The 27362-nt window shown below is 46.1% G+C and overlaps 1 protein-coding gene across 2 annotated transcripts in view; it reads right to left on the bottom strand.

Moving 5' to 3' along the window:
• Mlxip (MLX interacting protein) overlaps nucleotides 1-27362 on the bottom strand; it is a 55069-nt gene that overhangs the window by 7060 nt on the left and 20647 nt on the right. The window contains exons 2-14 of one of the 2 annotated variants that reach the window (XM_078039247.1): nucleotides 10567-10673; nucleotides 9458-9543; nucleotides 7630-7719; nucleotides 6563-6604; nucleotides 6140-6311; nucleotides 5316-5405; nucleotides 4661-4752; nucleotides 3080-3728; nucleotides 2327-2448; nucleotides 2008-2188; nucleotides 864-988; nucleotides 233-328; nucleotides 4-131 (exon numbers count right to left, since the gene is read on the bottom strand). In XM_078039247.1, coding sequence (XP_077895373.1) covers nucleotides 4-131; nucleotides 233-328; nucleotides 864-988; nucleotides 2008-2188; nucleotides 2327-2448; nucleotides 3080-3728; nucleotides 4661-4752; nucleotides 5316-5405; nucleotides 6140-6311; nucleotides 6563-6604; nucleotides 7630-7719; nucleotides 9458-9543; nucleotides 10567-10673 — 1980 coding nt within the window. The remainder of the gene's footprint in view (nucleotides 1-3; nucleotides 132-232; nucleotides 329-863; nucleotides 989-2007; nucleotides 2189-2326; nucleotides 2449-3079; nucleotides 3729-4660; nucleotides 4753-5315; nucleotides 5406-6139; nucleotides 6312-6562; nucleotides 6605-7629; nucleotides 7720-9457; nucleotides 9544-10566; nucleotides 10674-27362) is intronic. The other variant, XM_005329656.5, reaches the window with a different exon arrangement.

The raw sequence follows: 27362 nt of genomic DNA, 5'->3' as shown, positions 1-27362 counted from the left end.
CACATGATGGTGTTGTTGAGCTCCTCGATCTCATCCCGCAGCCGCCGGGCCTCCTCCTGCATCTGGCTCCGCTCTTGCTGCAGCTTGGTGATGTACTCCACGGTCTTCTGCAGTGTGATGGCATGGCTGGTCTGCAGAAGGCAGGAGACTCAGGTGGCAGCACCTGGTGTGTCAAAGGCACGCAGGGAAGAGCCATCCTGTCACCACCACCTGACACTCTCAGGCAACTCACCAGCTTGGAATTATTGGAGATTAAACTGTTGAGGGTATCAAAGCCCATCTTGATGTTGAAGCGCCTCTTCTGCTCAGCTGAGATATGCCGGTGCTGCTGGGAAGTAACTGGTCACTAAGACAAGAGCAGGCCTTGGACCGCATCCCTCCTCATTGCCCAACCTGACACTGAGTAGCTGGAAGCAGACTGGGACCCTGGGGCACATGATAGGCCAGGGCTAGAGAGCTACACAGGAGAGTAGGATCCAATGAGGGGCTAGGGTAGACTACAGCCGCCACCTCTCCTCTCCAACCCAGTGCTTCTGGCTGCCACCGCCTTCCTCAACTGGTGGTGACAAAGCTGCACCCCTATCATGCTGGAGGATTCAAAGCTGATCCCTGGGTTCAAGGTCCACACAAAGCTTTCTGATAGGCCCTCATTGCCACAGGGCTGGCTGAGGGGAAGGGGGGGCAACAGAGGGGCGGATTGGATCTCAATGTTTCTGGCTGCCTGAGGGTGTGATGTCAGACAAATGCCAAACCAGTGGTTCTTTTTTCCAGATGGATACAGCTGCCCCAAGGTTCCTGAATATTGTTTCCCTTCTCTCTTCATCCTGACAAGGAAATCAAGACCCAAGAGAGATGCATCATACCTTTAACGCAAATACGTTTTTGGTGTCTGCAGATTTCCCTGAGCAGCTGTTCTGGGGAGACTGAGGACTAGGGCTTTGTTCTGACGCACACGGAGAGGCCTTCCCTGAGTTTGGGCAGTCTCGACCTAGGAAGAACAGAAACTGCTCTCAGGGAAGAGCCTGAAGAGAGGATTCAGTATCATGAAGGAAGGTTAGCAACCCTCAGACACAGGGATCCTCCAACTCCTGAGACTAGAGGCCCATTTTTTTAACCTTTCATAGTTTCCCCAGAGTAAAAAAAAACCCTTGCCAACACTGAAAGGGGTATTTCCCTTAGCCCAGGCAAGGCCTGGCAAAGGCAAGTCAGATATGGAACAGGAACGCAGCCTGAGCTCTGCAGCCCCAGGTCTCAGGGAGTGGCAGCCATTAGAGGGGAGGTCTGACTGCTGACCCAGCCCCCTACAATGCTACCTCCAGGCAGCCAGGGGTTTCCACAGGGTTTGTAAGGTTCCCGTTCTTACCTTGTGTGTGGAGCACATTGGAATCTGTCTTATTTCTGTTCTTTAAACTCTACATGTATGCTTTCTTAAATTTTTATCTTACTCATTCCCTGAAATTTTTAATCAAAACCCATTGTCACCTTTGGACCCACACAGAACAAGTAGAGCAGCGCTGTGACCTCATGGTTCTTGTCACTGCCGTCTCTTAAGCAGACAGTTCTTGGGTCCCTTTCCAGCCTTCTTGGCCTGCCCCACTTTACTGCATCAGACGTCCCAGGTTCACGTCCTCTCTACTGGATTATTTCCCCCAAACTATGGTCAGGCTCCACAGCATGGCTCTAACCCCAGGTTCCTCCACCTCACCAGCAGGGCTGTGCGGCCCTGGGCTTTTCCGAGCTTACTTTAGGGAACTTAACTCATAATTCTCTCAACTCCTTATCTTTCTAGACTGAAGAGTCCATTTTTTTCAAAACCTGTCCTTACAAAAGACAGTGGCTGCTGCCCAAGCACACCAGCTGCCTGTGCTGTAGTGTGCCGGTGGCCTGCCCATTAGTGCTGCCCCAGTCACCCTGCTGCCCACCCAGCATGTCCCAGTCCTGGAGGCCCATGGGCAGCTGCTCGTTTCTGTGTGAAGTCCCAACTACTCAAGTAGTGTGAACACTCACTGGACCCTGAGGCAGGGCCCTGGGGGCTGCCCCCATGCAGTTGGGTCTGCTCGCCCTTCACCAGGGAGTCTGGCACTGTGCTCGGAGAGAAGAGCCGGGAGACAGGGGTGGGCTGGCTGCTCGTGCTATGGCTGAGGTCTGTCACCAGGACGCTGCTGTGGAACTCCGTGACTCCAGAAGCCTGTGGTGACATGGGAGAGACTAGTCACCCAGTGCTGATGCACAGCAGAGCAGACCGGTTACCCTGGATGAGAGCCACTCAAATGCAGGCTGCTCTGGGGTGATTCAGACACTGAGGTCTGCCTGGGGCCCTCCTCACCCTAGCGATGGAAGCAGGTGCGATGACCACACTGGACTGGGACACAGTAGATGCCAGGATCCCTTCTCTCTTCAGAGGGCCTGATGTCATGATCACTGCTTGTGGCTGGCCTGGAAAGGTAGCTGCCAGGACAAGGCTAAGATGAAGGGAAGGCCTGGGCCTGCCATTACAGACCCAGCCCCCAAGCTGCAGGTGGCCTAGCTCCCAAGAAGTGCGTGTGCACACACACACACACACACACACACACACACACACACACAACAATACACACATACACCCTCTAGGCCTCTCACCACAAGGGAGAGACAAGACCACCAGGGCATCTAAGTTGTTTTTGCAACTTCTTGAAGAAGACACATTATAGACTCTTTCTTGAAAGAGATGCCTGGGACTGTGTGTGTGTGTGTGTGTGTGTGTGTGTGTTTTATAATTTTAGTTGTAAATGAACACAATATCTTTATCTTATTTATTTTTATTTGGTGCTGAGGATTGGACCCAGTGCCTAGGCAAGCACTCTACCTCCGAGTAGAGGCCCAGGCCCAGACCACGTGTTTTCAAACTGTGGGCTGATACTAACTTCAAAAAAGGACATAAAATAGAAGAGGGAATAGATCATGCACATGCATTACCCATGACACTTCTACTTTGTTTAAATGTGTGTGTGTGAAGGGGATGGCCTCAAGCTTGACAGCCTCTGGGACAGGGGGACACCCCTCCCTGGAGATCCCATGCAGGTGCACTCCCCTGACTCACCTGGGGCCAGGCGAGCGTTCTTCAACACCAAGGACCTGGGCTCGGGTTTGGAAGCAGGCACTATTTTGGGGGACTGCTTGGGCCTCCCTCCAGTGAAGGATACAGGTTTGGGGTGTACAAAAGTTAAACGAGGTTGGGGAGGCCCAACAGCAGGTGGCCGGGGGGCAGGGGACAGTGCCAGGCCACAGGGGGAGGGGGAAGGGGTGGGGTGGCGGGCTGTGATCACAAGGCCCTGGCTCTGGCTGAAGGTGGTGGTGCAGGCTGTGTGGGTGAGGGTAGCGGAAGCCGTGTGGGTGATGACAGGGGGCGACTTGCTGACTTCAGCAAACTTCTGCAGAAAGGCAGGTGGCGTTGGGGGGTTCAGGGCAGGGACAGGAGAGGAAACTAAAGGTAATGCAGATGGAACAGGGGCTGGGGCGGGGCTGGGGGAGAGTAAGGGCATGGTAAAGATGGGGAGGAAGGGCTGAGGGACGCTTGGGGGAGGCTCCGAGGGACCAAAGTCCGGGGACTGGGTAAACGGGTCCTCAGTCTGAGAAGCACGCTCACAGCCCTGCCCACCTGTGGGGTCAAGGGAGGGAGCAGCAGAGGGTACGATGAGGCTGTCGGGAAGGCTCACAGTGGGCAGAGCAGAGGTCTGCAGGACGCTCCCCTGAGAAAGGAAGAGAAGTGAAGGACCAACTTGGATCAGACGTCCACCTTCGCCCTTTAGTGTTTTTCGTACTTCAAAGCTCAACTTCAGACATTGGGACGGAGGGACTGAAATGCTATCTCTCTGCTGCTGCGCTAGGAAAATAGATCGGTGTCCCCAGGGCGTTGACAGGAGTCTTATTTCCATGAGGAGCTGAATGATAACACAGTTCAGACAAAGCAGCGGCCTCCACACAGCTGGACAGCAGCCTGGGAATATCTGGTTTCTGGAGTCCAGTAAGGGTCTCCCTACAGTTTCTGTCATCTTCTATTACAGAGCAGAGTTGGCCTGGACTGCAGCTGCTCAGGGGTTCCCCCAGGACAGCTTCAGATGTCAATTTCTAGGCAGGCCACATCTTCCTAAGTGGGAAAAGCTATGAGGAATCAACTGTGGAGACCTCGGTCTCTATAGAAGAAATTCTTCCCCGAGTCAGGTGGAGGGAGATGGTGCCAGGTTACCAGCAGCTAACTGGATACAGGCACCCGCCAGAGAGGATTCTCCCAGGGCAGCTTGTTCAGTTCTGTAGCCTCAACACCTGGTAACCAACTTTTGTTGATTACTAAGTAAAACAAGTGTAAGAAATACACAGAACTATTTTTATTAGTGATCCGTGTTTTCATTCTCTCTAGCTAATCTTATCTCAACTGTTCAGAACAGAACTGGCCACACATAAGTCATGAGGATCCTCAGGGGAGAACACCTGTGGTGTGTAAGAATGCTTCTGAAGAGGACTCTGGGATTTCTTTACCCGATCCCTGTGTTCAGCACCGCATCTAGCATCACCTTCCACTTTGCTTGTGATTGCATGGTTATGTCATTGATCTAGCTCTACTGCAAACTATGATGACAGCCCCATGCCTGCTACCCCCTGCCACTTCCCCAATGTCCTCTACCTGAGCAGGAGGGCTGTTGGGATCTGGTACAGATGCTGAGGCAGATGTAGGCAACAAGGAGCCAAAAATGGAGCGACTGGAAGAGAAGAGGTCTAAAAAAGAACAAGCCGGCAGGGGTGTTTGAGCTCTGGGTGCCCACTGTTTCTTAGAAGAAAGACCCAAACAAACAGGGCTGAACCCCATCCTACTTCAGGGCTGCCATGACCACAGAGTACCCCACCCCCCAGAGATGACTTCTTCTGTAGAAAGAGGTGCCTGTCTAGAGCCACCACTGCTGACTGAAAACTCCTGAGGCCAGGCAGGCATTTCAGTGATGACAGCAGCTCAAGGACCTGATCTAACTGCAGGAAGCTTTGTTGGGAGGTGGCTGTGTTATCAGTGCCCTCTGCTGCTTAGAGGGAGAACTGCTCACAGTCAGGATCCAAACTGGTGATAATGCCTTCTGAGAATGTCAACTTCCTTCGAGAGAGCAATGGCCCAGAAAAAATTTCCCAAGCTTTGCAGTTACTACAAAATAAAAGTTTAGTTTTTGAAAAATTCTAAGTCTTCCACCATGTCCACTCTAACCATTCTCTTTCTGAAAGGGAAGCACCAATGTGCTCTGTGGCAGGCAGGAAGAGCTAGGCCCGTGCTCCCTCTGCCCTGGGGTCCTCACCCTGGAAAGGTTCAAAGGTATCCATGAAGTCCAGGTTGGGTTGCAGAGGGATCAGCCCTGGCTGGATCATGTCTGCATTTCCTAGATGTGCTGCAAGAATTAGGAGAGAGGAATCACTTTGCCTTCTCAGACAGGGTGTGGGAACATATAAAAGACCTGGAATAGATTTTCTTGGCCCTGCTCACATTCTAGATTCTTCCAAGGAGAACTGTGGGCAGCTGGCTGGGGTTTCTACATTCTTGGAGGTTTGTGGCCATTCCCACACTCAGAAGGCAGGGAAAAGTGAGTTTTTACTAGATGGGTAAATGGAGTATCAGGGAATGGGACACCCCCAAGAAGCCGCAAATAGCTGAGCAGATGCCAACCCTCCACTCCCTCTCCCAGTTCTGAATTCAGTCTTCTCTGGGTTCACTGGAAGACAGGAGGCCTCCAGTTGGGAAGTCAGGTCCAGAAGTGCTTCCAGTTTTCTTTAGAGTCACATGGCCCTGACATGTAGATCTCAGTACTGGCATGTGTCCCTGACTAAAGAGGACAGCAGGACAGTATCAGAAATAATATCTAACATTTAATATCAGAAACATTAAATTGGTTCAGACCACACCCCTACTTTTTTCTCACAGTGGTGCCAAGGGAATAACAGCTGCTGCAGTGTGACTCAATCTGTAGTTCCCACCCCATTCAGTGCATGTGGCCCTAAGTGAAGGAGGTCGGCTGATCCTTCTCTTCCTTTCTGCCTAGCCTTGACAGATGACATGCAGCAGCTCAGAAATGACCCTGAGAGGCCTGGCAGAGAAGCCAGCTTTTCAGGACTGAGCTGGGGTTACCTATTTCCCGTGGGTTGGGCCAGGCCACTGGCTGGTGTGATGAAAGTGTGGAGAAGAGGGTGTCGCTGAATTCTGACATGAGCATGTCCGTGTCCAGCAGGGGATCCTCCTCCATGGGCACTGGGGTCTTCCAGCCATCCCCATGCTTATGCCAATACAGTATGTCATCATCCTGCCACCAACAGAGGGGGAGGAAACATCAAAGGGCAGCTGTGGAACTCAGTCCCACCGTGCTGGGAAGCAGGCCACAGAGCCGTGCTGTGAAGATGAGGCGGGAGGTAGAGGGCAGCTCCTCCCAGCCTGCCCAGGGGGTCCTTCATGGCTGCTGCCGCAGTCACCCGCAAGTCCTGAGATGGACCTGTCTCCACCTCAGGCAGTCCCTGTCCCACAGCTCTCCCAGGCAGGGCTCACAGAATCACTCACCTGGGCCAGGCTGGAGAGGTCTTCATCCTTGTGTTGCTGGAGCTATGGACAAAAGGAGTGGGACCAGGGGGTCACCAAGAGCCCTGGGAGGGAAGAGGACCCAGCTTCATCTCCCCATAATGTGAGTGAACCCTCTGGAAGCACCTGGGCCTCATCTCTCTAGGAGGCATGCAGGGAAAGGGACCCTGCTTATTGCCATCCCCAGGATTTGGTCAAAAAGGAGGTTCCCAGCCAGGGTCTGTGGAAGAAACAGCCCTGTTCAGAGCTGAGGAAACTGAAGGCCACCACTTAGGGTGTGAATGCTGGCTTCCCGCTTTCCTTCCTGATGCTCTGCCTCTGGTGGAGCAGTGTGGAGCCCAGGGCCTTGGGCCAGTATTTTGAATGGGGGCTGTGCTCCTTCCCTCCTCTACAGGGGCTTCCTGAACATGTTCTTTGGGGGAGCCCCAGTCCAACACTATGGGGGGCTGTCGCTCTGAGTAACAAGCATTTTCCTTCCCGTAATTGATAGAGGCTCTGTCGGTCACTTTCGTAGTGATCTGGCCACATTCATAGTGGCCCTCTACGGCTGCCCGGATCCTTGAAGTAGCAGAATGTGTCTTCATGCGTAGGCATGCCTCCCTGCAGCCCCACGGGTTGGGCTATGCTCACCTGTTCCTTTGTGATATTACCCTTTTGCCCTGTTTAGGATAGAATGTTCCATGGAAATGCCCTTTGTGTGTCCCCTTCTCTTGCTCTGCCTTTGGTTGTGGCCTTCCTAGATGGCAGTCAACCTGCTGACAGCAGACATCATGAAGCTAGACTCAGCCCCCTGAACCCTGACCGCTGGCCTCACTTGAATGGCTTCTCCTCAATAAAAGGGGTCAGCACGCGCCTACTCTTTCTGTGAACCCTTAAAGTCAGAGGAGCCGTCACAGGACCTTCCCAAAGAAAAAAATATTTCTGTTTCTTGTGTGGTTATTTTGTGCAGTCCAGTTCCCCTGGAGTGACCCTGAGTGTTTTGGTTGCGACAAATGTGACACAACACCCTTTTCATTCATTCATTCACTCATTCATTCATTTTTATATACCCTTTTCTTGAAGTAGGTCCTCCACTTGTGATATTCCCTGATCACAAACTCAATGCGACTTTTCCAGTACTTCCCCTCTGTGGTGATGGCCTGTAATAGAGAGGCCACATTGAAAAGAGCGGTCTTAGATGATCAGTAAAACTCAGCCATGAACACCAAAGTATCCACTACTCAGAGTGGGCCTCGGACGACCTAGCTCCGGGAACCTCATCACTGCGAGGGTGTGACTTCACTCGCAGAGCATGCTGCATTTCTTCTGGCCCTCTGGCTAAAGACACATTTTCATTTCAAGACCTAAAACATCTAAGGGGAATCCTGGTTTGGGTCCTAAGGATTCGCACTGGGGCACAGGAGAAAGCAGAGTCACTCTTTCCCAGCATGGAGTCTTCCAGAACCTCATGGGCAGCCCATATAATATCTTTTCCAGTAGCCTCTGCTGCACTCTCAAAGGGTGAAAATGAGCAAGTGATCACACAGGTTTCAGGTGGACCAGGTACTGCAAGAGCACCAAATCCACCCTTCCACTGCAGCAGGATACATGCCTTCCCTGGTGGCCCTGGAGACTCAGGATAGAACCTACTCTGCCCAATGCAGGCCCAGCCTTCAGGCTTCAAGTTCATTTCCCCTCCCCTGCAAACCTTCATGGTTTGTGTCAGTAACAGTGAAGAATCATTTTTAAAAAAAATTTTTATTAGTTGTTGATGAACCTTTATTCTATTTACTTATTTATATTTATATGTGGTGCTGAGAATCAAACCCAATGCCTTACACATGCTAGGCAAGTGCTCTACCACTGAGCCACAACTCCAGCCTAAGGATCACTTTTTAAAAAACAGAATCTTTTTTAAAAATTTTTTATTTATTTTATTTATGTATTTATTGATTTATTTTTGAGGAAAGGTTTCACAAAGTTGCTTAGGACTTTGCTAAGTTACTGAGGCTGGCTTTGAATTTAGTGATCCTCCTGTCTCAACCTCCTGAATTGCTGGGATTACAGGCATATGCCACGGTGCCCAGCTAAAAACAATTTCAATATTTCCATCATACCTAAGGAAATCATATGATGTTGAACAGCAAATTATACCTGAGAGTTTCAGTACTACTTCATTAGGTTACTTTAAATCTACCCCCTCTTTTATCATAACAGAAAGGCATTCTTAGATAAAAAGAAAAATGTGAAAACAGAGTCAGCCTTCATTGTCTGGCACCTATTCTAATTTCATTTCCCAAAGGTACCCTCTATTAAAAGGTTTCTAGGGCTGGGGATGCAGCTCAGTGATAGAGCACTTGCCTGGCATGCGTGAGGCCCTGGGTTCCATCCCCAGCAGCAAAATAAATAAATAAATGAATATATAAGAAATGAATGAATCTCTATATCCTTCTAGACATGTCATTTGTAAATATAATCACAAGTGCACACTTTTAAATTAACATAAATATACTAAAAATACTGCTGTGCAATCAGCTTTTTAAAAGGGTGCTCTTTCTTGTTGCTCTTAGTATCTAGCGATCTCAGGTCACTGTAGGAGTAATGACATCTGCTCTGTAAGGAGGCAGGCTTCTCTCTTGATAACTTCCAGAAGAAAGACCCACTTACACAAGAGGAGAGGATGAGTCTCCACCAGGTTGGCCTGAAGAGGGAATCTCTGTGGGTAGGAGGGTGCTGGAGGCCACCTGTGCCTTCTTAAGTTCATACTGACTGCTGTTACAACATGGGACCCTGCTTCTCCCACCCAGTCTCCCCCGCAGAACTCAGCCCTCAGCAAGTCTATCCCGGGAAGCAAAAGCAGTTTCCTTTCTCAGCCCATCATGATGGATTGCCAAGTACCTCTGGTCGGCGGTGCTCGTCTACATCAACAGAGCCATCCAGTGGGGTGACAAAGTGGCACACGGGATTCTTGCGCTTCTCCAAATCTGAAAAGAGAGATGAGACATTGTCATTGCACCAAGAACCCTGAAGGAATCCTGTCCTACCCATCCACACTCTTCCCTCAAGATGAGATCCTCTAGAGTGTTCCTTCCTTCTCTTTCCCCTGGAAGCCATCCAGGTGAAAGGCAAAGAATCTGACAATAATGTGTGAGCAAGAGAGGGAATTGGCTCATGGAGAGGGGTGCAGCCTGCACTAGCAATGCTTCATCCACTCAACTCGAGTCACCGGGTCCTGTGGCATCCAAGCTCCTGGGAACAGGACACAGCTGTGCCTGCAACTTATAAAAAAACTATGTGTGTGTACTGGGGTTTACCCAGGGGTCCTCTACCTCTGAGCTACAGCACGGTTCTTTTTATTTATTTTTTTAAATTTTGAGACAGGGTCTCACTAAGTTGCCAGACTAACCTCAAACTTGTGATCCTCCTGCCTTGGCTTCCTGAGTTGCTGGTATTATGTATTATATATATTATATATTATAATGCCCAGCTACCTGCATTATTTCAGACTTTTTTTTTTTTTTTTTTTTTTGTGTGTGTGTGTGTGTGGTACCCAGGGCCTTGTGCATGTGAGGCAAGCACGCTACCAACTGAGCTATAATCCAGCCCTGCCTGCATTTTTTCAGACCTGCTGAAAACAAGAACTACTTTCCAGCTCCTCAAATGTCACCTCTTGACTTCACTCCTGACTCCCCTAAAGAGAACCCCTTCCTCTTCCTCTGGGCACAAGCGTCTAGCATGCTACTGAGCACACTACACTGTGAGCAGTGGTCTCACACGTCTGTCCCTCCAGACTCAATGCTCTGTCAGCCAACTATGCCTGGACACAGCTGAGTATCCAGGTCCCTGGGATTTGGCTTGGTCTTCCCATCTCCACAAACTGCTTGAGAAACTCTCCTATTAGAACATGATGCCTCCAAGCTCTGGGTCCCAAGTTGCTCAGGTCTCCAGTGGGTAGAGATCTGATGCCAGATAACTGGAGGCCCTCAGCCCCATACCCAGGCACTCACACTGCATGTACCAGGCCCGCCAGATGGCGTTGTTGAGCCGGATCTTGTCTCTCCACTGGAGCTTCAGGCCCTTGAAATTCTTCCACTTTGGAGACACTAACTTCCCACTGAAAGAGAGACAAAGCGGAAAAATGAAGTGAAATTAATCCATGCTGCCTTGTCATTCGGGAACCCCAGAACTCTCAATGGATTCATTACCAGCCACAGGGTAGGCTTGACAGACACGTTACTTCAGGATTTTTTCACAGCATATGGGGTAGGAGTGGGGCCTGATGGCAAAAGTGTCGGGCATGGAGGGCATAAATACTGCAGCAGTTGATACTATGAAGTTCACTTAACTCTTTGGGTTACTTTTGTCTATCTGTAACATTTTCTGAATTAAATACCAAAAAGAAATCTGTTGACCACTGAATGAAAACTAGGCTCCTTTTCCCTGGTCTTCACTTGCCTTTCTCAAGCCTTATGAGAAGGGGACCTCTCTGCATTGCTTGGAAGTGGCTCCTGGCACAGCACTTGGGAACCTGAACTGTCCAAGAGGGCCATGCCTTCAGCAGCATTCCTTGCCTGCTGTTAGCCTGGTCTGCAAGTGCCCTTCACATACTCCAGGAAGAATTGGAAGGTAGACTCTTTAACAATTAGGGGTGGTACGGGCAATCCAGGCATACAAATATCCTATGGACCCCGATGACTGGGAGTTCCTCCTGTTCAGAGTCCCTGACACTGGGTCCTCACTCATGAAGGAAGGAACTCCCTCTGTCCAGCCCCTGCTCTGCCTTCCAGAAGCTGTTCCAATGCCACCCTTCTGGGCTGGCCTGGCCTCTCTTCTTGGCTTTAGTCAGCCTCTGGAACAACACCAACACCTGATGCAGAGATGTCTGAGCACAGGTGTATACACACGTGACTGCATCTCTCTTGCCACCAGGATGGGCTTACTTAGTAATTTTTCCTGGAACAGGTTATGGGTACTTGCAAACCAAACTAACAGCCGGCAGAGAGCTCCCTGGAGGTGCAGGCTTTCAAGCAATTCAGTTTTCCAAGTGTCCTGCCAGGGGCCACTCTGAACAACTGGCAGAGGGGTCCCTTTTTCGGATGGCTTAACATGGGCAAGGTATTATTTTTGGTCTGTATCAAAGGGGGTTTGGAGTGATCCATCTGGTCACAGGACACAGCCTTGTCTCTTCTCCAAACCCATTCAGAAAGGCCCTCTGAGGGGCAGAGGTGTGTTGGCAATCAGGCAGCTGCTGGAGTGTCCAAAGGAGGTACTTAAATAATAAACATTCTTTGGTTTATGTGTTGAATTGAACCCAGGATGCTCTACCTTCCCACCCAAGCCATCAAGGAGCCCAAGCTTTGGATTATGTTGGCCAGAAAACTCACCCCACAGAGAACATGTCATAGAAACATTCTTTGCATGTAGGGGCCATACGAGTAACAGCAGCTTCTGTCCAAAAGGTCAGGAACCTCAGAAGAGTCAAAACCTTTGGTGCTTCTTTTGCTTCCCAGTCCACCTGGCTCATCTCCATGTGACTGACCTGTCACCACACCTCTGGGGTTCAGAGCCTCTGTTGCACAGCATACCCCAGCTAAGCAGGCACCCATCTCCTCTGGCACAGCCTTTCCCTGGTAGAATCAAAATAAAATGGCCCTCCTCCAGAGTATTTCACTAAGGATTGAATAAGAATGGGCATGTGTTTACACACATAGATTCTCTCTCCTCTCCTCACCCCATATCTGTTAAACCCTAAAGCAAAATATTAAAAAACTATGAGTAACCATCTCGAGAATCAGATTTTAGTTAGTCCTGAAAGCTATCTTTTTAACATCTCCTGACTTGAGATGTTTGCCACACTGCCAGGTGGCTGCAGCTCCTGCACAGGCAGAAGAGGGAGGTGCCTTGTGCGCACCCTCAATCCCAGCAGAGACACAGGAAGGTCAGCCCTGTGGTGCCTGTGAGCCCCCAAAGCTGTGGGGGCCAAGGGTTCCTTCTTCAGTGCTTCCCATTTACTCAACAAGTATCAAGCACCTACTCTGTATGGTGAAGTGCTGAGAATCAATGAAGGGCACGGGCAGGGCAGCAGGGGCCCTGCTGTCCCAAGCCTGTGTGCTGAGTGTGAAGGATAAGCAAAGACTGGGGGAGCACGTGGAGCACCACCAACCCAGTGGGAGAATCCAGAAAGCTCTCTGGAAGAAGCAGCATTTAAGCTAAGGCCGAGGAAAGGAGGGGAGGCCCACACTGCTCCTTCTGCCTGCCACTGGTCAGGGCAATGAAGCCCCCAGTGGCCGTCCAGACAAGGCTGGAGGCAGAGCCTACAAGAAGCTAATAGTTCCCTCCCACCATGAAAAAGACAATCCTCTTTCCCTCCTGTGCGAGGTTCTCTAGCAACTTAAGATATGGCCAGATTCTAGAAAACAAAAGAAAATAACACTGTCCTTGTCTCTTTATTTCCTTAAGGAAAAAAAAAAAACAAAACCCTGGCAACCCCTATTGGGTCCCCTCTTGCCCCTTCCAGCTCTATTTTTATTCTTCACCCTTGAATAAATCCCACTTCTTTCACTCTTTAACAAACAAAACAAAACAACCTTTCCCTATAATTGACACCCCTTCCTCATTCTGAAGTAAGAATTTTAAGGCTACTCTACATCCTCAGTAGGACCAGAATCTGACCAAACACTGGCCTCCCAGAAATGGCTGCAGAGTACCCACACAGACTGGGGAGCTGTTGGTGCCCTGATGTGGTCTCCAAATTAATCACCTGCTGATATAAACCTAATTGGAGTACTGACACACAACTACAATCCCGGCAACGTGGGAGGCTGAGGCAGGAGGATCACCAGTTCAAGGCCAGCCTGAGCAAACCAGTGAGATCCTGTCTCAAAAGTAAATAAATGAAAAGGACTGGAAATGTAGTTCAGTGGTTAAGTGTCCCTAGGTTCAATTCCCAGCACTGAAAGAAAACAAACAAACAAACAAAATCCAACTCTAGCTTTGCTTATCTAGCACCTTCAACAAGGCACAACAGGAGTGAGATGGTAAAGAAATTCAATCTTGCACTGGAGGGAAAGAGGATTGTCTTTTCATGGTGGGAGGGAGCTATTAGCTTCTTGTAGGCTCTGCCTCCAGCCTTGTCTGGACGGCCACTGAGGGCTTCACTGCCCTGACCAGTGGCAGGAAGAAGGAGCAGTGTGGGCCTCCCTTCCTTTCCTCAGCCTTAGCTTAAATGCTGCTTCTTCCAGAGAGCTTTCTGGATTCTCCCACTCGGTTGGTGGTGCTCCACGTGCTCCCCCTGACAGGCGTGAGTTTGGGGATTCTTCACTTCTTCCTCCCTGCTTGATGAAATGTTTCCCTTCTCCTTGATGTTTAGGTCAAGTACAGTCCATTTCAGCAGGAAGATGCAGGATTTCAGAACTTCCATCAGTCCAGGTTCCTATATTATCCTCATAGCCAATAGGTGGCGCTCCACAGACACAAAGAAACGGGCCCAAATGCAAAGGCAAAACTTAAGGTAGACTTCCCTGCCCACCACAGCAAGTCCAAATAAAGATCTGAAGATGCAACACACATTGCTCTATGATATCAAGGGTTACCAAGACAAATGATGTTACAAAATGACAAGAGACAAATTATATTAGGAAATGCTGGGGTAGGCCTCTCTAAGTCACCTTCCTGATGGGCTCCTTGGCCTATAAGATGCTCAGGTGTATTGTTTGTTGTACCAGGGAATAGCTGCCTTTCCGCTTGCTGGGGCTCCCTTGTGGAGCCTTTTAGAGAAGCTTCTAGTTTCATGGGAAAAGGCAGCTGTTCCCTGGCAGAGCCATGAGCAGTGTTTCCAGAAAGTCTCTCTGGTTTGGACTCTGCCCCTACACTGCCACAGCAAAACTCATCTTCCAGATGTGATGGAAATATGCTTCTTGGTCCAAATGCATTTCTTCTTCAAAGCATAACCAGGACCACTGATGAAATTTTCTGAGACCACTAGTTTTCTGCCAAATACCTTGACATCTTCTGCCAGCCTTTGCCTCCCAACTTTGCCCCTCCTTATGTCAGAACAATGATCCCAATGGGACTTACCATCCACTAAGCCTCCCTGCCCACCATATAGGAAGGCCACTGTCTAGGTCCAGCTCATCTTGGGGCTGCCAGCATAGTGTCTGGTACAAGGAAATGCCTTTACATCCAGTTTTTAAATGAACACTAAGTGTTTCCATGAAGAGAAGTTTTCATACCACCCAGCCTGGCCACCCTTCTTAGAAGACAGGTTCTGGACATGAAACAGGAACTTCACAGGACAACAAAGATCCCTCTCAAAACTTTGTTGGACCGAGTGAACAAACCATAAATTCTTCAGAGGTCTGGCAAAAGACTATTTTGGAATGAAAGGAAATTAAATTGCAAGGCTTGCACAGGCCAAGCTAGATAAGTAGGAAAACAGGGAAGGGCAGCAAAGTGAGGGAGGGCAGGAGCAGGCCACAGATTTGGGATTCTGTTGGTCTCAGGCAGGATTGGAACCTAACTCCTGGTCAAACCTTCTCTCCAACAGGAAGAAGGCAGAGGTCTTAGGGTCTGTTCATTTGTTTATGCCATCATATATGTTATGGGGCAATATGTCCCCCATCGTTCCTGATGCTGCTTGGTGGGTTGGCCAATAACAAAGCATCCCCAGCCCTGCCTCCTTACTTCCTCACAGACAGGTGGAGAGGGTGTCAGTGTAAGAGCAGATGAGGGACCGGTAGAGGTGGCAGGCCATTCGCCTCTTCTCTTGGGAGGCAGCTGCCCATATTCACCATGCTCTGCTCTGGAGGGAGGATACGGAGGGAGGAAGTCAGTCTGGGGTTAATTCACAAGCTCATCTTCAGCTCAATCAACAATATGGTAACATTTTAGCCATCATCTGATGGTACTTTTTATTTTTATAATGATAAATCACATGTAACATAAAATCTACCATTTTAGCCTTTTTAAAGTATATGATTTAGGGGCTGGGAATGTGGCTCAGGCGGTAGCGCGCTCGTCTGGCATGCGTGCGGCCCGGGTTCGATCCTCAGCACCACATACCAACAAAAAAAATGTTGTGTCCGCCGAGAACTAAGAAATAAATATTAAAAAATTCTCTCTCTCTCTCTCTCTCTCTCTCCCCCTCTCTCTCTAAAAAAAAAAAAAAGAAAAAGAAAAAAAAAAGTATATGATTTAGTGCCACTAAGTACATTCAAAATGTTGCACAATCATCACCGTTACCTAGTTCCCCAACTTTTTTTTGGTTTGTTTGGTTTTGTTTGTTTGTTGTTTTGGTACTGGGGATTGAACATAGGGACGCTCCACTCCTGAGCCACATCCCCAATCCTATTTTGTATTTTATTTAGAGACAGGATCTCATTGAGTTGCTTAGGGCCTCACTAAATTGCTGAGATGGGCTTTGAGCTCGCGATTCTCCTGTCTTAGACTCCCGAATAGCTAGGATTACAGGCATGCACCACGTGCCTGGCTCCAAACTTTTTTTGTCACCTGTTAGTCCTGCATTAGCTCTTGGACAATTTATATAAATGGAATCGTACAATATGTGGCTCTTTGTGTCTGGCTTCTTTATTTTAGCATAATATTTTCTTTTATTTCCTTTTTCTACATTTTATTGTGGTGCTGGGCAGTGAATCCAGGGCCTCACAAATACTACACAAGCACTCTACCACTGGGCCACACGCCCAGCTCTACATATTTTCAAGCCTCACCCATGTTGTAGCAGGTTCAGAACTTCATTCCTTTTTAAGGCTGAATCCTATTCCACTGTGGGCTGTTCCTCTGCAGGACTTTCTTTAGAATGTAAAACAAACCAACCAACCAGGTAACCCACATAAGGGATGAATCTACTTTCTATTCCTCTAGTCCACATTCTATTCCTCTGTTCCTCTATGGACAGACAGACAGCTGGGATGTTTCTACTTTTGGGCTACCATGAACAATGTTGCCAAAAACTAATTCCTTTGTCATATTTTCCAAATGGTTCAGAACACTGGCAGGGGAGAGAGGTCTCATCATTGAGCTGGCAACGGGGACATAATGATGGGCAAAAACAATTGTGAGCCTCGATGGGAGCAAGTTGACAACTGCTTATCAACATTTTGAATGCACATCCTTTTGACCCACAATTCAAGTTGTAGAAATTGATTCTATAGATCCAATTGCACACAGGCACGAATACACAAACAGAAGGACACTAAACCCCAGCACTGTCTGCAGTAGCAGAAAGCTGGAAACAAACTAGATGTTCATCAGAGGGGATCGGTTCAAACACTGGTATATTCATATAGTGGAACACTACGGGATCATTAAAAAGCATTTTTATGTGCTAATATATAGGACCAATCTATAAGAGGCATTATTAATTTTGTTTGTTTTTGATTTGGGAATCAAATTGAGGGCCTCACATATGCTAAGCCTGCACTTTACCACTGAACTATAACCCTAGCCCCATCTGTATTTTTAACAGGGGGGTATATAATATACACAGACAAACAAGAAGAAAGGAAGGGAGGAAGAAGGGGAGTGAGGAGAATAGACAGCCAGCCAATCTCTGGAAGGACACACAAGAAAGAGATAAACGGTGATTGATAACTGCAATCCCCTTTAGAGAAACAAATTGGACAGTTATGGGGCCTGGTGGGAAGTTTTCACTGTTTACTTTTTTTTTTTTTTTTTGTACTGTTCAAATGTAACACAGGAATGAATATATATATTTTTTTTCCTAAATAAGCAAAAAAAAAAAAAAAAAGATCAGACACAGTTCAGGAACATATAAAGCTCCAGTTAATTGGGAGCTTTGGAAAGGCAATTAACCACACAGACAGACATGGACTTGTGAATGAGACAGTTCTGTGTACCAGACCAGATAGGATAATGGTTATTAAGCGGATGTCTTTAATGAGTGAGTGGAGGAACAATGCTCAGCCTCATCTCTCCTCCAAGACTCCAATTCTTCTTCTAAAGAACAGTCTCTGTTGGATTGTCCTGGGTTCTGGGCCTGGTCCCACAGGCTATAAGAGCCAAAACTAACAGGCTGTAGAGGGACAAAGGTTCATTGAGGAGTTGGAACATGGTGAGCAGCCACAGCAAGTGCAGGGCAGGAGGAGGGCAATGTACATGCAGGAATCGCCCTGGCAATTTGAAGCTGCCACTCAGAGGAGGGCTCCTTCAGAGGAGCCCGGGGGTTTGGGGCCTACTCCCATGCCTGGGCATGGGTACCTCTCCTGCACCTGAAATTCATCCTTTATGTCGGTTACCTGGTTTGTTTTACATTCAAAAGAAAGTCCTGCAGAGGAACAGCCTCTAAGGGCTGTAGCAGCAAGGCAGCACACAGGCTGCAAGTCCTGTTCCAGTTCTGTCCTACAGCAAGGTGAGCCACAACAAGAGTGTGTGGGAATTCCACCTGGCTACAACGCTGACCTCTCCTTTACCCTGACTGTGACCTCAAGTGATCTGTGGTCTTGCCTTCCATTTGCAGACAGACACACCACCAGACTTACACCACTTCTAAGCAAAGAAAGAAAGGAGAGTGGTTCTATTTCTGGACAAGTCTCATTAGCTTCCTGAGTCCACTTTTGTAGTTGCAAAATACCCACGCACAAGAGCAGTGAGCGGGTTACAAGTAGGTGTGAGGCCCTGGGCTCAACACAGAGGAAACACTAGTCATTGTGGGGCATGTCTCTGGGTTTTAAAGTGTCACATTCTGGCCATAAATGGACTCACAGGGCAGAGCACCACTTAGAGCCATGTTCAAATGTTTGTGTGCACTGAGGTATAGCTCAGTAATAGAATATGTGCTCAGCATACACTAAGCCCTGGGCTCCCCAGCGCCAAAATAAATAAATAGATAGATAGATAGATAGATAGATAGATAGATAAAAGCTCATTTGCCAGGAAAGTAAACTCAAATCTAGAAATCCAGGTGATCTCCTTCCTCTAGGAACAAGTTGCAACTGAAAAAAAGGTGGTATCTCACTTCATTTTGTGTCATTTGTTAGTGAGATTTAATAATTAAAAATATATGCTGGGCATGGTGATACACACAGGAGGATCACAAGTTCAAAGCCAGTCTCATCAACTCACTGAGACCCTGTTTCAAAAAAATAAAAAGGGCTGGACATGTAGCTCAGTGCCAGAGTGGCTGCCTAGCATGCATGAGGCCCTGGTTCAAACCATAGGAGAAGAAAAAAGAAAAAAAGATCTATGCATTAGTTGAAACTTTTATTTATTTTATGAGTTGTCTGTTCATGTTCTTTGTATTTTAAAAATATAACTTTTTATTTTGAAACAAGTATAGACTCACAGCAAGTCACAAAAATGGAACAAAGAGTTCCAGGTACCTTTCAGTCAAGGGTAATATCTTTTATAGTTGCAGGACAATATCAAAACCAGGAGACTGGCTTTGGTACATTACAGGTAAGAGGACTAAAATTGTACTTAGCTTTTGAATATCCACTGAAATGTTGACTGCTTTCTTCTTGCTATTTTACATTGTAATATTTTACATTAGCGATATTTACAGTTCATGATTTTCTTTTGCTTTTTTTTGGGTTTTTTTTTTGTTGTTGTTTTTTTAATATTTTATTAGAGACAAGTCTCACTGAGTTTCTTAGAGCCTAAGTTACTGAGGCTGGCTTTGAAATCATGATCCTCCTGCCTCAGGCTCCCAGGATTACCGGTTGTACCACCGTGCCCCAGTTCATGAAGTTCTTAAAGATGATTCTTCTAGGTCTTTTGCTTTGGTTTGATTTTGTGTGTTCTATTGTTTTTTGCAGTGCTGAGGATTAACATAGGACCTTTTGCATGCTAGGCAACTGCCTTACCACTGAGCTATATTCCTAGCCCCTCCATGAGGCTTTTGATTGTCTTTTGTGTATTATAGCATGTGTTTGAATAGGTAGTTCATAAGTTTGTGTAGTCATAGCTACTGGTCTTTCCTTATGTGTTTTATTGCTTCCCTCTCTGCCCAAAGGATGCAAAGATTCTGTTTTAACATTAATCTCTTTTTAAGCCTTTTTTAATCTTACTGATTTTTGAAAAAAAGATTACATGCTCACATTAAAGAAAATTCAAATAATACTGAATGGTACAAAGAACAAAAGCAAGGTCACAAGCAATTTCACCACCTAGAAGGAACAGTCCTTTAAATTTTGGTGAGAATATTGTATATCTATCTAAAGACAGGTACAGCCTTTACCCTTGGCCTTGAATTCTAGGCCCCTGCAACTCCTGCCTGATAGGAGTGTTTTGTTTGCATAGGGGTTTTGGAGCAGGGGACATCAGTTCTGACCACCTGAGCAGCTGGCGATTAAGGTCTCAGCTGGACCTCTGGAGCAGCTGGAGACTAAAGGTCAGTCATAGGCAATATGGATGGAGACTTGGTAATAATTCTGCTCTTGGATGGTGTTAATTTGAATTCTTTCCCTGTCATCAAATATAACTGGAAGTATATCAGTCTTCATTGGGTTCTGGGGTCTTTCTAGCAAATCATTGAACCTGGTGATAGTTTTGCAAACCCCACAATGTGCATTTGGTGTATTTATTGAAAGAAGTCTTAGGGATTATTCTAACCTTGTAGCTGGCCCATGTGTCCTTTTTCTTTGTTTTGGTTTGTACCAGGGATTGAATTCAGTACACTTGACCACTGAGCCACATCCCCAGCCCTATTTTGTATTTTATTTAGAGACAGGGTTTCACTGAGTTGCTTAGTGCCTCACTTTTGCTAGGGCTGGCTTTGAACTTCCGATTCTCCTGCCTCAGCCTTCTGAGCTGTGTCCTTTTTTTTTTTTTTTTTTAGTTGTATATGGACACAATACCTTTATTTTATTTTTATGTGGTGCTGAGGACCGAACCCAGTGCCTTCTACATGTGAGAGGAGCACTCTACCACTGAGCTACAACCCAGCCCCCATGTGTTTTTTAAAAATATATTTATTCAGATAAAAATATAAATATATGAATAATTGTAATAAACAAAGGATCATGCTTTTGTTTTATAACATGTTTTTTTACTCGTAGGCCACAGATATCTTATTATGTGAATATGGAGTTTTACATTATTTTATTGGCTACAGAATATTCCACTACACATATTTATCATAATCTATTTAACTACTTTCCCATAGATAGACATTCATATTAACAAACACACTGTTTCTTTACTATTATAAACAATGCTATAATGAGTATTCCAATATTTATATCTTTGTGCATTTATGAGACCGTTTCTATAAGAAAAATTCCTAGAAATGAAAGAACTGAATCAGAGGGTTTATATATATTTATAATTTGGTGATAGCTAAAGACTCTTTAAAAATTTATACTCATTTACGCTCTCAACAGCAATGAATAATGCCTATTTCCCCAAAACATTACTTATATTAATTACTAATACTTGCTAATTTGACAGGCAAAATCTGGCTCAATGATACTTTGACTCCCATTACCATCTTTTTTTTTTAATGTTTATTTTTTAGATGTAGTTGGACACAATATCCTTATTTTATTTTTATGTGGTGCTGAGGATTGAACCCAGGGCCCCACCCGTGCTAGGCAAGCACTGTATAACTGAGCCACAATCCAAGCCCCCAATAGTATATTTGTGTGTGTGTTCCCTGTTGTTTTTTTTAAGGTAAAATGTTTCCCTCCCTGTTGGCTTGAGGCTCTTTTTTTTTTTTTAAAGTTCCTGAACTTGCCAGGTAACTTTTCTTTCTTTTTTTTTTTTTTAAAGAGTGAGAGAGAGTGAGAAAGAGGGAGAAAGGGAGAGAACTTTAATATTTATTTTTCAGTATTTGGCGGACACAGCATCTTTGTCTGTATGTGGTGCTGAGGATCGAACCCTGGCTGCACGCATGCCAGGCGAGCGCGCTACCACTTGAGCCACATCCTCAGCCCGGCTCGAGGCTCTTTATCTGATGGAAATGTCTGCAACTCACCAAAGAGTTACCATGTCCTGTCCTATTTGTCTTGACTATTTAAGGTACATGCCCTTTTTGTTTTTGTTTTTGTTTTTTTTTTTTGGTCCCACTTAAATTTTTAATATATGGTGGGTTACTGTTGCTATTTTAGTAGAATTTTTTCATTAATATAGTAAAAATTTAAGTCCTTTCTTTTATGTTTGTTTTTTGTGTCATATTTTAGAAAGGGGGTTTCCTACCCTAAGCCTGTGAAAATACTCATTTACATTTCCTTCTAGTATTTCCACAGCTTTACTTTGTACATTCAACTCTTTGCTGTGTCTATAATATATTTTAGTGTAATGAATAAGAGGGGGATCCTGCCTAGTCAGTGGTTCACCAACTTGCTAAACTATCCACTTTTTCTGTTCCACTGAACTTCCACCCCAGCACACAGCCTTTCAACACACACCTGGGACCACGTTTGAATGCTCCATTTCTTACGAGTTTTTGGGTATATGGTTTTTTGTAGGGGAGGGATACTGAGGACTGAACCCAGGGGTGCTCTACCCCTGAGCGACACCCCCAGCTCTTTTTATTTTTTATCTTTAGACAGAGTTTCACTAAGTTGTCTAAGCTGGCCTTGAACTTTATTTCCATCCTCCTGCTTCAACCTCCCTAGTAGCTGGGATTACAGCTATGTACCACACCTAGCCATAAACATATTTTTAGTGATTTATCACTTTCAATATTCAACTCTTGATTCTTCAGAGAGTGGGGGAGGGAATCAAAATGCAGTTCTTTATACAGTTCTCCAAAATAAATTCTGACTAGGTATCTGACCATCTCAGCTTCCCCGACTTATTAATGGCATTTCCATAAATACATATTATGTCATGACATACAGTAGGGTCTGCTCTAGGGCCTCATATCACTGATTGGTGTCCCATCATCTATTAACATGATCCTGACTTAATAACTATAACTTTGTGACATACTTTACTGTCACATGTAAGGTTAGCGCCCATCATTTTTTAAAATAAATTTCAGAATTCTTGCCTATTTATTCTTCCATTTGAACTTTACAATCAAGTTATCAAATCTCAAAAGAAAACTTTTGCCAGGCTCAGTGATGCACACCTGTAGTCCCAGACACTTGGCAGGCTGATGCAGGAGGATTACTTGAGCCCAGTAGTTTAAGGCCACCTTTGACCCTATCTCCTAATAGAAGGAAAGAAAGGGAAATGGAAGAAAATTAGGAAACGCCTCTAGTATTCTGATTGGGGCTATACCTAAGGTGGGCTGCACTGATGTGCCAATTGGGCTGTCCCCATTTCAGGTTAGGGTATGCTTCTCTACTTATTCAAGCTATTCAACTGACTAGAAAAGAAAGAGAAAGGCTGGGTGTAGCTTAGTGGTACCATGCTTGCCTAGGGTTCGAGCCCAAGCACCATACAGGAAAAAAATGGAAAAGTGAAATCTGAAGCTTTTTAGTTTTCTACACACGTCTTTCATATTTCTTTCTTTCTTTTTGTTGTCGCTGGACATAATACCTTTATTTGTTTATTTATTTTTATGTGGTGCTGAGGATCGAACCCAGTGCCTCACAAGTGTGAGGCAAGTGCTCTACCACTGAGCCACAACCCCAGCCCTGTCTTTCACATTTCTGATCATACTACTTTTGTAACATTTTAAAATAGTATAAAAATAAAAAGTATAAAGTGAAACCAGCAAAACAAAACCAAATTGCATAGTTACACCCCTGAACTGGAGCATCCTTCAATACAACACCTTTTATTGTATTCAACATGGCCCCACCTAGCTGATAAGGCAACCGTCCAGGGGTAAGCTGCTGGGATAAAGAGAGGAAAGGCTTCTATTATATTCAGTACCAGGAATATTCCCAGAAGAATAATCCTGCTCTGGCCTCTTCCCCCACCTGTGCAAAAAGGCAGGTTTAAATAGTCTAAAGTAAGATTGTATGTAAAGAATGAAAACTTTCACTGAAATGCAGACACCTGGCTTACAGAGGAAGTGAATCAACAGTTTTCTGGCCAGAGACCACACGAAAAGTGAAGGCTCTAGAAATTGGCTACCAGAGATGCAACAGAAATGGGTCATGGGTCAATGTTTCCGAGCTCCTATGAAGACTGGCAAGACACAAATTTGTTATTATCACCATCAGTCATTTTTGAGGTATTGCCAGCTACGTAACCTACTTAAAAGTCAGGGAAACCTGAAGCCATCTGATGCATCTCAAAGGGTAAGATAACACTCTCCAGGTAGCCAAGACCTATAAATAGGCTTCCATAGCTTCTCCCTTTTACAGAGAATTCAAGCAGCTTAGTCCAAATTCTATCCCAGTTCCAAAGGTCCAGAGCATTCCCCTTCCTAGAAAAGGAGATGTGAGCCCTAACCCAAGTGAGAGGTACCCAAAGTAAGGAGGGGGGGTCACACCAGCTGCCATTAGGCAAAAGAACAAATAGATGAACCTGTGACACCCCACTATAACCAGACTTCTGGCTTATCTCTAAGAAGGGCAGTTCAACAAAGCAAACAACTTTTTAATGCCCTCTTCACATCAGTAAAATTCCAAAACAACATCTGTTCTCCCTTGCCTGCTACAGATGATCTCCCTCCCATGTGCTACTGTCATCCTAAACCTCTTCCTCTTCCAAAAACTTTAAAACAACAACAACAAAAAAAAAACAGCAGAAGGAGATAAGTTTCAGTTATTATCCAATCCCAATATTAACATCAGACCTTTGTATATTATTGACCCTGATGCACAGGCAATTCCTATCTTAACTGTCAATGCAAACGCATAAAGAGAAAAATATTTTTTATAGCTACATGTGAAGGTGAGAACACCTTTAGTTACTGGGGTGCTATGAAAATCAAGTGGAAGGGTAACTAATGGATCTCTCATTTACCCCAGCTTCAAAGGCCTCTTGGCAAAATAGACAAAAAGAAAATGAGAATGCCTAAGGCACAGATTATTAAGAAAAACAAACTACAGAAGTCAGCACACAAAGTAATAGACATTAGCCAGGCACCGTGGCCCACATCAATAATCCCAGCAATTTGGGAGCTGGAGTGGGAAGACTGCAAGTTTCAGGCCAGCCTCAGCAACTTAGTGAGATCCTCTTTTTAAAAAAGGGGTGGTGGAATGTTGTAAAGCAACCCTGGGTTCAATCTCCAGTACCACACACACCAAAAAAAGAGATAGGCATTTATCTTCTCCTAACTGAAATCCTGATATGCTGATGCAGCCAGGCCCTCCAGGAGTTTGTGGAACTGGGAAGACTAGACCAAGGTGGGAGGAGCTCTCCTCCTTCTCTGTTTCCATAGACATTAGGGAACTATGAATTCTGCATGAGAGGATGCAAGCAGATTAAAACATGAAGCCAACCTTTAAATGGATTTTTTGACTGTAGAGTTTCAGCAGCCTGTGTTGGCAATAAGGGTTGGCTGTGTTTTCTCAGTATAAGGAGGAGGACAATGCCTGACTCCGCTATAGTCAAAATCACAGACATTACAGAGGAAATCTGGTTTCGTCCACCATGCCTGTCCTGATGTCATGAAAAATCTACCAGATCTATCAGCAGAACCTTGGCCGGGCCCCCTTCATGGGTGGAAACACAGAGCATCTCCCAATTAGGGTGACTTCAGGGACAGGGTCAGCTTTTCTAATCAGAAAGACACTTTCAGAATCACCCTGTTACCTGCAGCCACAGGAGAGCAGGGAAAAGGATATTAATGTCCCCCAATGCAGTTCTGCAGCCCACGCAGACCACAGGTCTCTCTGAACTTCACTTTCTTTGGGAAGAAGAAAATAGATTTCACAGAGCTATGGTAAGAAAAAATGAAGTTGGAGGTTGGAGCAGACTGACTGTTCCATCTGGTACACAGAAGGGTCTCTGCTGAATGGATTTGCACAATCAGCTTGCCATACCTTCAGAGCTGTGACCCACTCACTATAAAGGGCACATTTAGAGGCCTTGAGGCACTACAGCCAATGTAGAAAGGGAACAATTTGGTGGGGTTGGGGGATGGTGATAAACAAGATCCTTGGAGCTGGCCACCCTGCAAGATCTCACACTTTAACAAAAACACAAAAGACTGCAGCCAGTATGGGCAGCACAGAGCAGGTTGTCCTTCTGGCATCAGCCCCATTACAGAAGAACCACTGCACAGGAGCAGCAAAGGGTGGAGTTGGGGATTTCCCAGCACCCACACCCCCTGCATCCTGTCCTAGCTCCCTGGGCGAAGAAAGAAATGCTGCAGAGGGACTGATGGCCTTCACCATTAACTTGGAGGCCCTCTGCCCCAGCGTTGATTAATTAGGCTAGAGAGCTGGAAACCTGGAAGGAGCCAAAGGGAGGGTTCTGGGCCACGCTGCCTACTGGAGAGTGCATTAGGAGGCAGTGGACCAGCTCCATGGACTCAGGTACTTGGTCATGTAGTCACAGCTCTTTCAGTCTGACAAATCCACAGAAACAAAGAAGAATGAAACAGCTGGGCAGTGGTGCACAACTGTAATCCAGTGATTCAGAGGCTGAGGTAGGAGGATCCCAAGCCTTAGCGTCTTAAGGAGACCCTCAGCAACTTAGCGAGACCCTGTCTCAAAATAAAAACTAAAAAGGGCTGAGGATGTCACTTAGTGGTAAAGCACCCCTGAGTTCAAAATCCAGCACCAAAAAAATAAATGAAATGTATGGTGGCACACTCCTGCAATCTCAGAGACTCAGGAGACTGAAGGAGCAGAATCAAAAATTTGAGGCTAGCCTGGTAGCTTAGTGAAATCTGGTCTCCAAAAAACAAAAAGGCCTGGGTATATAGCTCAGTGATAGAGTGCCTAGTACATGCAAGATCTTAGGTTCGATTCCTGGTACCAAAAAATTAAATAAGATAAAAATCACAATAATAAAATAAGAGGGCTGGAGTTGTGGCTCAGCAGTAGAGTGCTCGCCTAGCAGGTGTGAGGCCCTGGGTTCAATCCTCAGCACCACATAAAAATAAACAAATAAAGTAAAGGTATTTATTTAAAAAAATAAATAAATAAGAAATGATCCCCTTACAAGGCTGAGAGTCAGCTGCTAGAGTTACAAAGGGAAAGGCCAAAGGCCTTTAATTCCTCAACTATTTTAAGGGAGGTACAGATTAAAATGTGTTTTTGATGAATGAAGGGGAAAAAAGAAAAGAGCCTGCGCCTGCATCTTGCTTCCATCACCAGAGATCAAAGCATCCTACTGTAAGGAGGCGATCTTCCACAGGCCAGGAAATGAAGCATCCCAGCACTACCCAACCAGAGCCTGCAAAGTACCAGCTTAACACTGAGGCCCAGGTAACAAAGTGAGTCCCTGGGTTCCGCCCTAGAACCCCACAAGCTAATGGGAATGACAGAAATGGCCGAGTGAGTTCAGGTCTGCAGGGAACAAGTGCAGGGAAACACAAAGGAAGGAAATTTAATGGTGCCTCCAAAAGGATGCCTCACCTGTCTCCAGGTCCACAGAAGGGGATACAGAGGAAGGGCTCCTTGTAAAAGGAAGGAGCCCCTTCTCCAGACATGAACAGCCTCAGCTCCTGCGCTCTTCTTCCCTCCTTCCCCTATCAGCACCATAAATAGGTCCTTAATTTTGAAGAAAGGAGTTAAGATAACAGAACCTGAATGCTGAGTGCCAAGGGTCAAAGTCTGTACCTTGCTGCTGTGTCCCCTGCTAGTGGAAGAACAGGTGCCAGTCAAGTTACTGGAAAAAGAAGAAGGTTATGGAAAGTCTGCTGTCCACATCTTACATTTAGACAAAGGGTAATTTCCTGAATCTATGGTCCAAAAGGATGATGGAACAGGAAGAAGAGTTCACCTGTCGTGCTAGTGTCTGAAGTGAA

This window comes from Ictidomys tridecemlineatus, chromosome 2 (assembly GCF_052094955.1).
Source record: "Ictidomys tridecemlineatus isolate mIctTri1 chromosome 2, mIctTri1.hap1, whole genome shotgun sequence".
In the NCBI taxonomy this organism is placed as follows: domain Eukaryota; kingdom Metazoa; phylum Chordata; class Mammalia; order Rodentia; family Sciuridae; genus Ictidomys; species Ictidomys tridecemlineatus.
The sequence above is the reverse complement of the archived record's forward strand: the minus strand, read 5'-3'. Positions and strand labels throughout refer to the sequence as shown.